The sequence below is a fragment of the Vigna unguiculata genome, chromosome 5 (genome assembly GCF_004118075.2).
Source record: "Vigna unguiculata cultivar IT97K-499-35 chromosome 5, ASM411807v1, whole genome shotgun sequence".
NCBI lineage: Eukaryota > Viridiplantae > Streptophyta > Magnoliopsida > Fabales > Fabaceae > Vigna > Vigna unguiculata.
The window spans coordinates 19,919,244-19,931,035 of NC_040283.1; the positions used below are offsets into that span (position 1 = coordinate 19,919,244).

Here is an 11,792-nt window from a genome sequence, read left to right on the forward strand (position 1 = left end):
TTGGTCTATTTTATTTTGGACAACAAGAAATCTGACATAAATTTCTTTTTATATATCATACCTAGGATTCTCCTCCTTATTTCTCTATATACCAAAACATCAAAAATGCTCTTGCGAATTAGGGTTTGTTCTCCGATGACAAAATGATGGTGGTTTTGGGGTTCACTTATGCATCGTCGTTTGCTTTCCTTCACCATTGGAGTTTTTTTTTTGTTAATCTTTGCATTGTTATTTGTCAATGTGACTATTTATGGGGAACTCAGTTGTCTTCCATAAATTTTCCCTTGTTTTGTTTTTTTTTCTTTGTCATTGTAAGAATACAGTGCTATGGAAAAAAGTTTGCATTTTATTGTTTTTTCATGACAATTAAAATCAAAATCGAACCTCGATTTTCAACTTGATTCATTTCTACAACCAATAGAAAAAGCTACAATGAAATGTGTATTTCTGAACTTGTTTCAATTTAGAGTGTTGCGTATAAAAGGGATTGAGTTGAACATGTTTAAAGGTATGCAGGTTTTAGGGGTATTAAATACCCTTGAACCTATCTAGCTCAATCTTCTTAATGTGTGACCCAACCTCTCTCCTAAGTTTCCTTTTTTTATTCACCAACTCTTCTTCAATTTTATCAAAATCCTTCACTTGACATGTAACATACTAAACTGAAACAAACTCATAAATACTCATTTTATTGTAGTTTTTTTATTGGCAATGAAACCTTTTACGTTGAACCTAGTAGTGCTCAATGTAAATTGACACATTTACGTCGAATCTATAATGATATTTGATGTAAATTTACGTCAAACACTAGAAAGTCCTATGTAAATTTACATCAAACACTATTATAAGTCCGACATAAATTTACGTCGTTTGTTTTTTATGAGACATAAATTTGTGTGTCATTCAACGACAACAAACCTGAAAATAATATAAAAAGTACAAAATAATTTACCTAAAAGGAACTTACTATGTTAATGGAGGCCAATTTGGATGCTCCATACAGCCATGGAGTTATGTAAGTTTTTCTTGAGTGTAGCTTAATTAGTCCTATATTTTTTATGAAATGAAGTGCACGAGGGCTAGATATCTATATATAGAACCCTTTGCGTTTTGTAAAAGTTATCTTTTTAGGAATGAGAATTTATTTGATTAAATGCTTGTCTTCTTATTTTTGAAGTCATACATGAAAGTAATCTTCTCCTAAGTTCTTCATCAAGAAACTTTCCTCAAAGAGGAACAAAGTTCTATGTTTCTTTTTTAAAACTTGGAAAAGTTCAAGTTTTTTATTGATATTTTGAGGCAAGAAGGTGCTTTCTATCAATAAGTGTTTTTTCCTTTTAACATTAACTTGGTTTTCTTGGTCATGCTCACTATTTTATCATCTGAGCTATTTGACACTTCATTTGTCATTTCACCTTCTACACCTTTAAATATTTTGAGCAGAATTTTAGAATGATAAAGGTTTAAAATTCTTACTTGCTTATTTGTTTTTGTTTAGTGAAGAAAGTAAGAATCGTTTTTGTCACATTATAGAACTTGTTTTTCATGAACTCTCAATAATGCTCCACAAAGCTCATGTAATAATGTCATGGTTTTTCTTTAGCTATTTTTATTCTTTTTTCTTGCCAAACTCTTGGTAGACCGTTGAAGATCTTCATGTTGTTATTAGGCTTAGAATATTCCATTCCAAAGTTTTTAAGTCCGTTGATAGTTCAAAATTGAGAAATAGATTTTGGTTACTATGTTGACATTAGAAAAAAAAATTCACTCGTAATTGCTTGGCTCCAAGAATTTTTTGTATATTCCGACAATGAAGAATTAAAATTCCTATTGAAGAAGTTGGACATAGATATCAAAGATAAGAGTGCAGAATTAGGTTGTAACTCATTTAAGTAGGATTAAGCGGTTTGGTTTGCAGACATTGTTGAATGCTGTACAAGATCAATTTCTAGATTTCTTTCAAACTGATGTAGATCTTCTTGCATTGCCAAAAACTATTTCTCGTCCTTCAAAGCTTCATTTACATGTCTATTTTCTATTTTAAATACATAGGCACCTACAAACAAAAAAGTACTTACCTTCTCTGCCTTCTTGTGATTTCACTAAACATATATATCCAATTATTTCTTCAATAATTGAGAAGGAATCATTTTCTCTATTTATTTTTCTTCCATCATCAAGATAAGGAGAAGATTTCTCTGACTCAATAGATTTTGTCTATTGGTTTGTTTCGTTAAAGACAAAATGAATAGATTCTTCCCCGACTAAAGTTATTGTATTAAAAACTCTACATGCTTTTTTACTATGAGATAAAAAACCAAGGAATTTAGTTTTATCCACGTGGTGTCAAATTTGCTACTATTTTCTTTTTCAATTATTCAGAACAAACCATTTACAACCAAAATATTTTAAAAGAGAAATATTAGGCTTTGTTACTTTGAAAAAACTTATATGGAGTGAGTTTCCAAACAGACTTAATAAAAATTTTAATAAGAACATAACATGTAATACTCAGTACATCATCCCAGTTATTTGGTAAATCAGTTTTACTCAACATTATTCTAGTTAATTGTTCTAGAGAACTATTTATATGACATAAGTAAACAATTATTTACTATGAGATCAATAACTAAGGAATGCAGTTTCATCAGCCCTAGCCTTAAATTTGTTAAGATTTTATTTTACATGATTTATAACAAAAAATTAAATTCTGAACAAAACATTATTAAAAGATATTTTATTCAAAAATTTATATGAATTATGTGCTAATTAATTATAAAATTTTAAATTATTGATATTTTTAAATTATTTATTTTATCTAGTTAAAATCATTATTATTAATATTTTTCTATTTTATTTAGCTGATTTTATGTCATATATATATATATATATATATATATATATATATATATATATATCAATGACACATTAAATTAATTTTTAATTTTGTTATTTACAAATTTTAAATACAAAAAATCAAATGGTTAAATAAATAATATTTAATAATAAATATTCATTACTTAAGGATTAATTTTTCTTCTTTATATATTTTGTGAATAAATTACATTTTATATAAAAAATGGCCACTAAATTAATTTATAATGGAAAATAATTTGTAATAGAGATAAAAGAATTGTTTTCAATTTTTAACTTTAATAATACTAAAAATTGAAGTAGTTAATAGCATGATAATTAGAAACAAAAGTTTGTTTATAATTCCATTCCCTTTATTGACTGAAACTTAATCATTGGAATAAATTGATAGTACTAAAAACTATTTTCGAAGAAAACATTAGACGATAACCAAATTTTTGTCACTAATGATCATATTATATACCAGAAGAAAATTTCTAAATAATGACTAATTTTAGAGATCAATAATTATTAGTAACTAAAGTGACTGATTTAGATACCAATTTACAAAATTAAACGTTATTAGTTACTAAAATAGTTACTATTATATATAAAAAATTATAATTGATCACTAAATTGATTTTTAAAATTAGTTATCATGCATTTAGCTACCAAAGAAAATTGGTCATTAAAAATTAGCTACCTAGGTTTTAGCTACCAAAATGAACTAGTTTCTAAATTAATCTTAAATTAATCAGTGATCACTTATAATTTTTTATTTATAATAGCGACTTTTTTAGTAATCAATAATTTTTAATTTTATAAATTAGTATTTAAATTGGTTATTATAGTGTCTAACTATTTTTGTTTCTATACAACATTTAACAATCACTAACTTTTCGGTTGTTAATACAACATTTAATCTAGTCGCTAATTTAGTCACAAAAAAACTACATTTAGTGATTAATTTTTTTTACCGCTAATTACAATATTATACATATTTTGTGACCATCAAATTTTCAAACACTAACACAATATTTAATTCAATCGATAATTGAGTAGCTAAAAGTATTATATTTAACAATAAAAAATTTCCGACCACTAATTACCCTATTATACATATTTAACGATCACCAATTTTTTGTCGCTAATACAATATTTATTTTTGTTATTAGTTTGGTGGCTAAAATTTTATATTTAGCAACCAACAATTTTTGGTGGCAAATCACCATATTATATATGTTTATTGACTACCATATTTAGCTACAAAAGTTTTAGCTACCAGAATGAATTAGTTTCTAAATTAATCTTTAATTAATTAGTGACTAATTATAAATTTTTATTTATAATAATGACTATTTTAGTAACCAATAATTTTTAATTTTGTAATTGGTATCTAAATTTATCAGTATAATGACTAGCTACTTTTGCTTTATAAAATTGGTTTCTAATTAAGGACTTTTTGTTTTATTTTTTACCGCTACTTACCATATTATACATATTTAGTGACCATCAAATCACTAGTGCATAATGGGTTTTTTACAACGCCCTATATGTCTCAGTTCACATGCAAACGAGGCATATGAAAATGCGGTGGCACTTTTGTAAATTTTTTCAAACTTTTATGCCTCGGTTGTACTTAGAACCGAGGCATAAACCCCCTAAAATTTATATTTTTCTCGCTACATTGATATTTTTAAACTGGTGGCAAACTTTTATGTCTCGGGTCAATTCTAACCGAGGCAGAAAGATGTTTATGCCTCTGGTCTATTTTAACCGAGGCATATTTGATTGTTTTTCGAGTGGAATACGCCTCGGGTCACATCTAACCGAGGTAGATAGATGCTTATGCCTCAGTTTAAAATCAACCGAGGCAATAACACTAGTGTAAAATAGGATTTTTATACCGGTTAAAAAAGGCTTTTTATACCGGTTCTAGCATAGGTATAGATGCAGGCGGTATAGAAGGTTTGATCTTTCTACATCGGTTCCATGACAGGTATAAAAAATTATTTTTTATACCATTTCTAAAACCGGTATAGAAAAAATTACAGTTCCAACCTTCTATACCTCTTGAAAATGGAAAGTTATGTAAGAAAAAAATGACTTACTATACCGATTATAGTTCCAACCGGTATAAAAAATTACATATTTTACACCAACTATGACCTCAACCGGTATAAAAAGTAATTTATTATTTTTTTATGGAAAATTCGTTTATGCTTCCTACCATATACCAAACCTGTATATAATTACCCAAAACATCCAGAAAACAAATCTCATTCAATATAATATTTGCATGGAATGGAATCTAATGTTTATATGAAATATAATACTACTCCAAAACGAATTACTATATAAGTCATAAAACACCTAACATCATCTCATATAAACACTTAAAAGAAATGAAGCCCACTGCTCACGAACTTCCTTCAAGACTCCTTGATCCATTGGAGATGTGTCATTGAAAATCTACACAATGAATAGTTGAGTCAACAATCTTTTAGGGATAAATACTTAAGATGTGATTTATAAATTGTACATATTACCATATCCCATGAGTCAACAATGTTTGCGGATATGATTCTATGCATGTGCGTCATGGTATAATATCCACACTCATAACTTCCCGATTGACGTGAGCACTACAAGTTAAATTCATATAATATCATAAATTTGATAATTGTATTTCAATAGTTTGAAGATTAACTACTTACAGTTGGCGCAATGAACTGCAACTTCTTTCTAGAAGTGATTTGTTGTCCCTGCAACCTGGAATGAGCCTCAACCGCTCTGTAAAATTTAATGTATATTGAAATTGTGCCTAATATGGAACTTAGTAAAATGAAATTATATAACACAAAATAAGTTAATAAAAAAAAACTTACGCTTGTAATGTACTTTTAATTTTCAAAGTGTTAGGCTTCTTGTGTAATGAACACAAAAGAACCACAACAAACTTCTCAGGAACAATTACCAGCAACTGCCAATGACCCCTACAGATTCAAATACCATTATATACAATTAAGTTTTACATAAATATAATTTAATGTATAAAAGACATTCTTACTGCTACAAATAAGGCACTAAGTACACTTCTTTTTTCTCAACATCAAATGTCTCTAATAGGTACTTTTGAACCTCTTCACTTTTATTCCCAACGCCTTGAATGGCAATAGGATCAATAAATCCATATATGGGATCATTCTTCTTCTCAGTGCATCTATGATGTAAATACCTTAAACATTGAAAATAAATAATATAAGAATAACATATTGAATATATTCAAACTTCATAAAAGTAATAAAAGTTTACTTACAACAACCAAAGTTGTGACCCTTAGTGCTATATCTAGTTAAATTACCATATGCTGGAAAATCATTGATTGTATAAAATAACATGGCATGCAACTTGAATGAATCACTAGTGTACCCATCAAACATATCAACACCCTCCTCCCATAACATCTTCAAATCTTCAACTAATGGGGTTAAATAAATATCAATGTCGTTTCCTGGTTGTCTTGGACCTGAGATCATCAAGGATAACATAACATATTTGCGTTTCATGCACAACCAAGGAGGTAAATTGTAAATCACTAATAGAACAGGCCATGAACTATGTTTACTACTCAAGTTACCATATGGATTCATTCCATCTGTAGCAAGTCCAAATCTAATGTTCCTTGAATCATTGGAGAAATTTGGGAACATGGAATCAATTTTCTTCCATTGCAAACCATCTGCCAGATGTCTCAAATGGCCATCTGTTGTACGTCCATCTGCATGCCATCTCATGACTTTTACATCATTTGCATTGCTGAATAAACGTTTCAATCGTGGAACTATAGGAAGATACCACAAAACTTTCGCCGAAGGACCCTTACTATCAGATTCAAACTCACTATGTTTCTGTTTGTATCGTGACACCCCACATTGTGGACATTGATGTAACATGGCTAACTCCTTCCTGTACAAGACACATTCGTTTGGGCATGCATGAATTTTTTGATACTCCATACCCATCGGACACAATATCTTCTTCGCATCATAATTGTGTGTTGGCAATGTGTTAGCTTTAGGAAGCATGTCACTCAACAACTCAAGTAATTCCGTGAAGCTTTTATCAGTCCACCCATTTCTTTCCTTCACATTGAACAATTTTAATACCGCTGACAATCGAGTATACTTAGTGCATTCTGCGTACAGAGGTTTTTCTGCGTCATTACACAAATTGTCATACACATTCGCACGTTGAAAGGAATGATGTCCAATATCACGAATCATTTCCTCCATTCGATCATCCATCTCTAAATCAACTTCTCCTGCTTCAGACACATCTACACTTGGCATGTCTATTAATTCACCATGCCATATCCACTTTGTGTAGCTCTTTAAGAAACCATCACAAAGAACATGCTCCCGAATAACGTTAGTTGGTAGTTTTCTCTCATTCAAACAATTAACACACAGGCAATAGAATTTTCCATTATTATCCGGAACATTCATATTTGCAAATTCAAAAAATTCTTCTACTCCATTCTCATATTCATTTGTTGTGCATAAAAAATTTATCCAACTCTGATCCATTGTTGTGTGTATAAATTATAACCACTGCTTTTGGTTAGAGCTCAGAAACAACCAAACACGTAGTCCAATTTGTGAACTCAACACTAGCACCATTTAATATAACATAACAACTCATTTGACTTTGGAACAGTTCACACAAAGGAATTCTAAGCAACAGAAATTCTATGAGCACAAGCTATATAACTCACTAATGAAGATAGAACAAAAGAATCTCTCAAACTAAGGGTGGGCAAAAAAATTGGTTTACCCAATCTGATCCAATTTTAAACTGAACCGGTCCATTATAAAACTACTTTATAGATTCTGCTTTTTACTTTATATCCATTTTTTTATATATTTTTTAGATCAGTTTTTTATATTATTTTTACAGATTTCAAAATATGGGAAATCTAAATTTTAATATTGGATCAGAATTTTATCCAAACTATCTGAACCGTATTCCCTATTCTTGATTTCAATTCTTGAACCCTAAATTTCTTCTCTCTTCCACACTGGGTTCTGCTGCGTTCGACACTGTTGCTTCAACACTGCTGCGATTTGCGATTCAAGGTCTATTTTTCTCTTCCACATTGGGTTCTGCTGCGTTCGACACTGTTGCTTCAACACTGCTGCGATCTGCGATTCAAGGTCTATTTTCCTTTTTCTTCTCTCCTTTATTGGTGGATCTGTTGAATATGTTGAACATTGACGGCAACATTTTTTTCGGAATTCACTTCTCAAAAAATTTTCAGAACATTGTGTCCCTCTATATTTTGTTGGTGATTGGAAGCTACTTCAGCTTTGTTGATTTGCTGTATATTGGTAAGCATTTCTTCATTCTTTTTCTTACCACAGTTGAACATGTTTTCTTACCACTGATATAAATATTGATAACAGACAATTAATTACTAATAAATACTGATAACAGACAATGATATAAATAATGATAACAAACAATTAATTAAACATGTTGCTTAAACATAGTACTGACATTCTTCTTAATATGAAGAATCTTTATTCTTAAATCACTTGTGTGTTTGCATTCATATCACTAATCTTTTCTTTAATAAAACAATAGGAACTATCACATCTACTCTGCATTAATTCTCTTCGATACGTCAAATACTTTTGCTATCAATCATTTGATGTGAGTTGTCGCATGATAAAAGATTGTTTCCTTTTCACCCAATTAAGACCATATCCTATATTCCAGAATACAACATTGTCCAAATTTATTTCTATTCTGGTGTATCACATCATTTTGTTAAATCCTATGACAGGAATTCATATTCAGAGCTTGCATAAGAAGAGAAATAATTGTGCAAAATTTCAGGAGATACATATATTACATACAACTAGAGGTGAAAAGGATAAAGATCTCACAAATGATAACTAGGCCTCTCTAAGAATGAAAAGAAGAAGATCACTATTTTTTGTTACTAAGTTAAACCATGACTAATTGCCGTTAAGCTTCAATTCTTAGATCTTCCTTCATCTTTCTAATGAAATCTTCAAACTTTTTATTCAACTCCTCTGTGCTCAGCATGCTGCTTTCTTCTTCTACATTTTCTTCTTCCTCTTTTACGCCCTCTTCAATCAGAATGTAATCAATTTCTGACCCTTTAACTTGCTCTTCTTCACCTACATCCAATTGTTCAGTTTCTTCATCTAGCTCATCCAATTGTATGTTACTTCCTTTTTCTTGTCCTTCATCCACCACAATTATCTTCTCCATAGTGTGCTAAATAAAGGGTTGGTGACAGAGTTTTGTATGAGATGGTGTGGTTGGTGTATGGGAGTGACCTCTTTATATAGAGTGGTGTGATAATAATACTGTTTTTTTGTTTCCTGAAATGCTCAACAGGGTTTGAGAGATTTTGAGTTTGGTTTTATGTGATGATGCAGGTGCCACCGAGACCAAACACATACATGCCTTTTGGAAATGGTGTCCACTCTTTTCCAGGCTGTGAGCTAGCCAAGCTCGAACTTCTTGTCCTTCTCCATCATCTCACACTTTCTTACAAGTTTCTCCCTCCTAACCATAAACTCCTCAACCGTGTATTTGGTTATAAACTGACTTCCTTAAAGAAGTGTATATTCAGACCAAATCTCAATTAATGGCAGATTTTTGGAATTGAAAGTTTTGACATGTTGTGTTTAAAATGCTATGTTGATATGATATGATATCTTCCAGGTTGTGTTCTTGGTTAGTCAATATGGCAACATTGTTCTAAAAATGTCATTAATACATGAAGATGATTGTTCCGTCTCAAAACCAATTGAGCATGCACTTTCTACTCCATCAATTGTTAGTGGCTCTACAAATATGGGACCCCCTTCTCATGAGGGACGGAAAAATCAATCAGAAGCTTGGAATCATTTCATTCAAATAGAACCAAAATCGGATAAAAGGGCTCAATGCAAGTATTGTGATATCCTTATTTGATATGAGAAAGGAACAACTGCAATGCGTAATCATGTGTTGAGATGTCCAAATAACCCCAATAAGAGACAAAAAGTAGGTTCATCTTCAACAATTGATGGAAATATTAACTCTCCTTCTTATGGTAGATTTGACCAAGAACTTTTTCAAGAAGAACTGGTAAAAATGTTTGTGGAAGTTGAACTCCCCTTTCGATTTGTAGAGCATGTTGCTTTTAGGAGGTATTCAAATGCTTTGCAACCAAGATTTAAGATCCCATCACGTTATACCATATCACGGAATATTGTGACATTATGGAATGCAAAACAGATATATTTGAAGGATTTTCTTTCTCAACATTGTCAAAGAGTTTGTCTCACTACTGATGCATGGACTTCACCTCAAAATCAAAATTATATGTGTTTAACAGGCCACTTCATCGACAATTATTGGAATTTGCATAAAAGGATTTTGAATTTCCGTCAAGTAATAAGTCATACCGGAGAGGCCATGGCTAAATTTGTTGAGTCATGCTTGCATGAATGGGGGTTGAGTCGTGTTTTAACCTTGACAGTAGATAATGCTACATCAAATGACACGGGAGTTCAACACTTGAAGAAAAGACTATTGTCTTGGAATAACTCGGTTTTGAAAGGTGACTATACTCATATGCGTTGTTGTGCACATATTTTGAACTTAATTGTGAGTAGTGGTCTAAAAGAGATTGATAACTCTGTTTTAAGAATTCGTGCTGCAGTGAAATATATTAGATTATCTCCTTCTAGATTTATGAAATTCAAAGAGTGTGTTGAAAGCCAAAAGATTGAATATAAAGGTCATATTTGCTTGGATGTTGAAACAAGGTGGAACTCAACATATTTGATGTTAGATGCTGCTTTCAAGCATAAAATTGCATTTGATGAGCTTGAGTTTTATGATACAAAATATTCTAATGAGTTGGGAAAGGGGATTGGATTGCCTTCTTATGAAGATTGGGAGTATGTTAAGTCTATTCTACCTTTCTTGAGCATTTTTTATGAAGCTACTTTGCGCATCTCAGGTAACTCTTATGTTACTAGTAATATATACATGTTAGAAGTGGTAGGAATTTGGAATGGGATCAATCATCTCCTCAAGTCCAATGCTACAAGCAGTGCTACATATAAGATGGCTGAAAAAATGAGAAAAAAATATGAGAAATATTGGGGTGAACCTAACAAGTTCAATATATTGTTGTTAATTGTTGTTGTCTTAGATCCTAGATACAAGATGAGTTATATGAATTGGGCAATTGATCAACTTTTTGATCCTGAAAAGACAAATGATGGATGGGTGTTAAAGTCACGGCTCGATACTTCCTTAAAGTTGTTGTTTGATGAATATAAAAGTCAAAATGGGGGAGCTGAAAATGACAAACAACAAACATATGTTGATGTACCCAATTATAAGCATGATCCATATGGTCGGAATAAGTTTTTGCAAACAACAGGATTAACCTCTTTAAACAAATCTGAACTTCAAAAGTATTTAGAGGAAGAGCTTGGTGAAACAACTTTGAACATTCTTGATTGGTGGAAAATGAATTCATGTAGATTTCCAATCTTGTCAAACATAACACGAGAGCTATTAGCTATGCCTGTTTCTACGGTAGCATCTGAGTCTGCATTTAGCACGGGAGGAAGAGTGTTTGATCCATATCGAAGTTCTTTATCACAACAAAAGGTAGAGGCACTTATTTGTACACAGGATTGGTTGAAAGACACACATTCACCATCATTGTTAGACTATGATTTTGAAGAGCTTCAATATGTTGACCAAGGTATGTTGATGTTTAAATTATGTAATAATATTATAATTAAATATGTATTAACTAATGATAATTTTTTTTCTTTCTTAAAGAGTTGGTTTCTGAACAAGATGATGACCAGAATATAATTTCTTTGAGTTAA

At 30.9% G+C, this 11,792-nt stretch overlaps 1 protein-coding gene across 1 annotated transcript; it reads left to right on the forward strand.

The window, feature by feature from the left end:
* Nucleotides 1–9,888: 9,888 nt before the first annotated feature.
* LOC114184453 (zinc finger BED domain-containing protein RICESLEEPER 2-like) lies at nt 9,889–11,792 on the forward strand. The gene is made up of 2 exons (XM_028071762.1): nt 9,889–11,662; nt 11,743–11,792. Exons 1-2 carry the CDS (start codon nt 9,889–9,891, stop codon nt 11,790–11,792), a joined length of 1,824 nt encoding a protein of 607 aa, XP_027927563.1.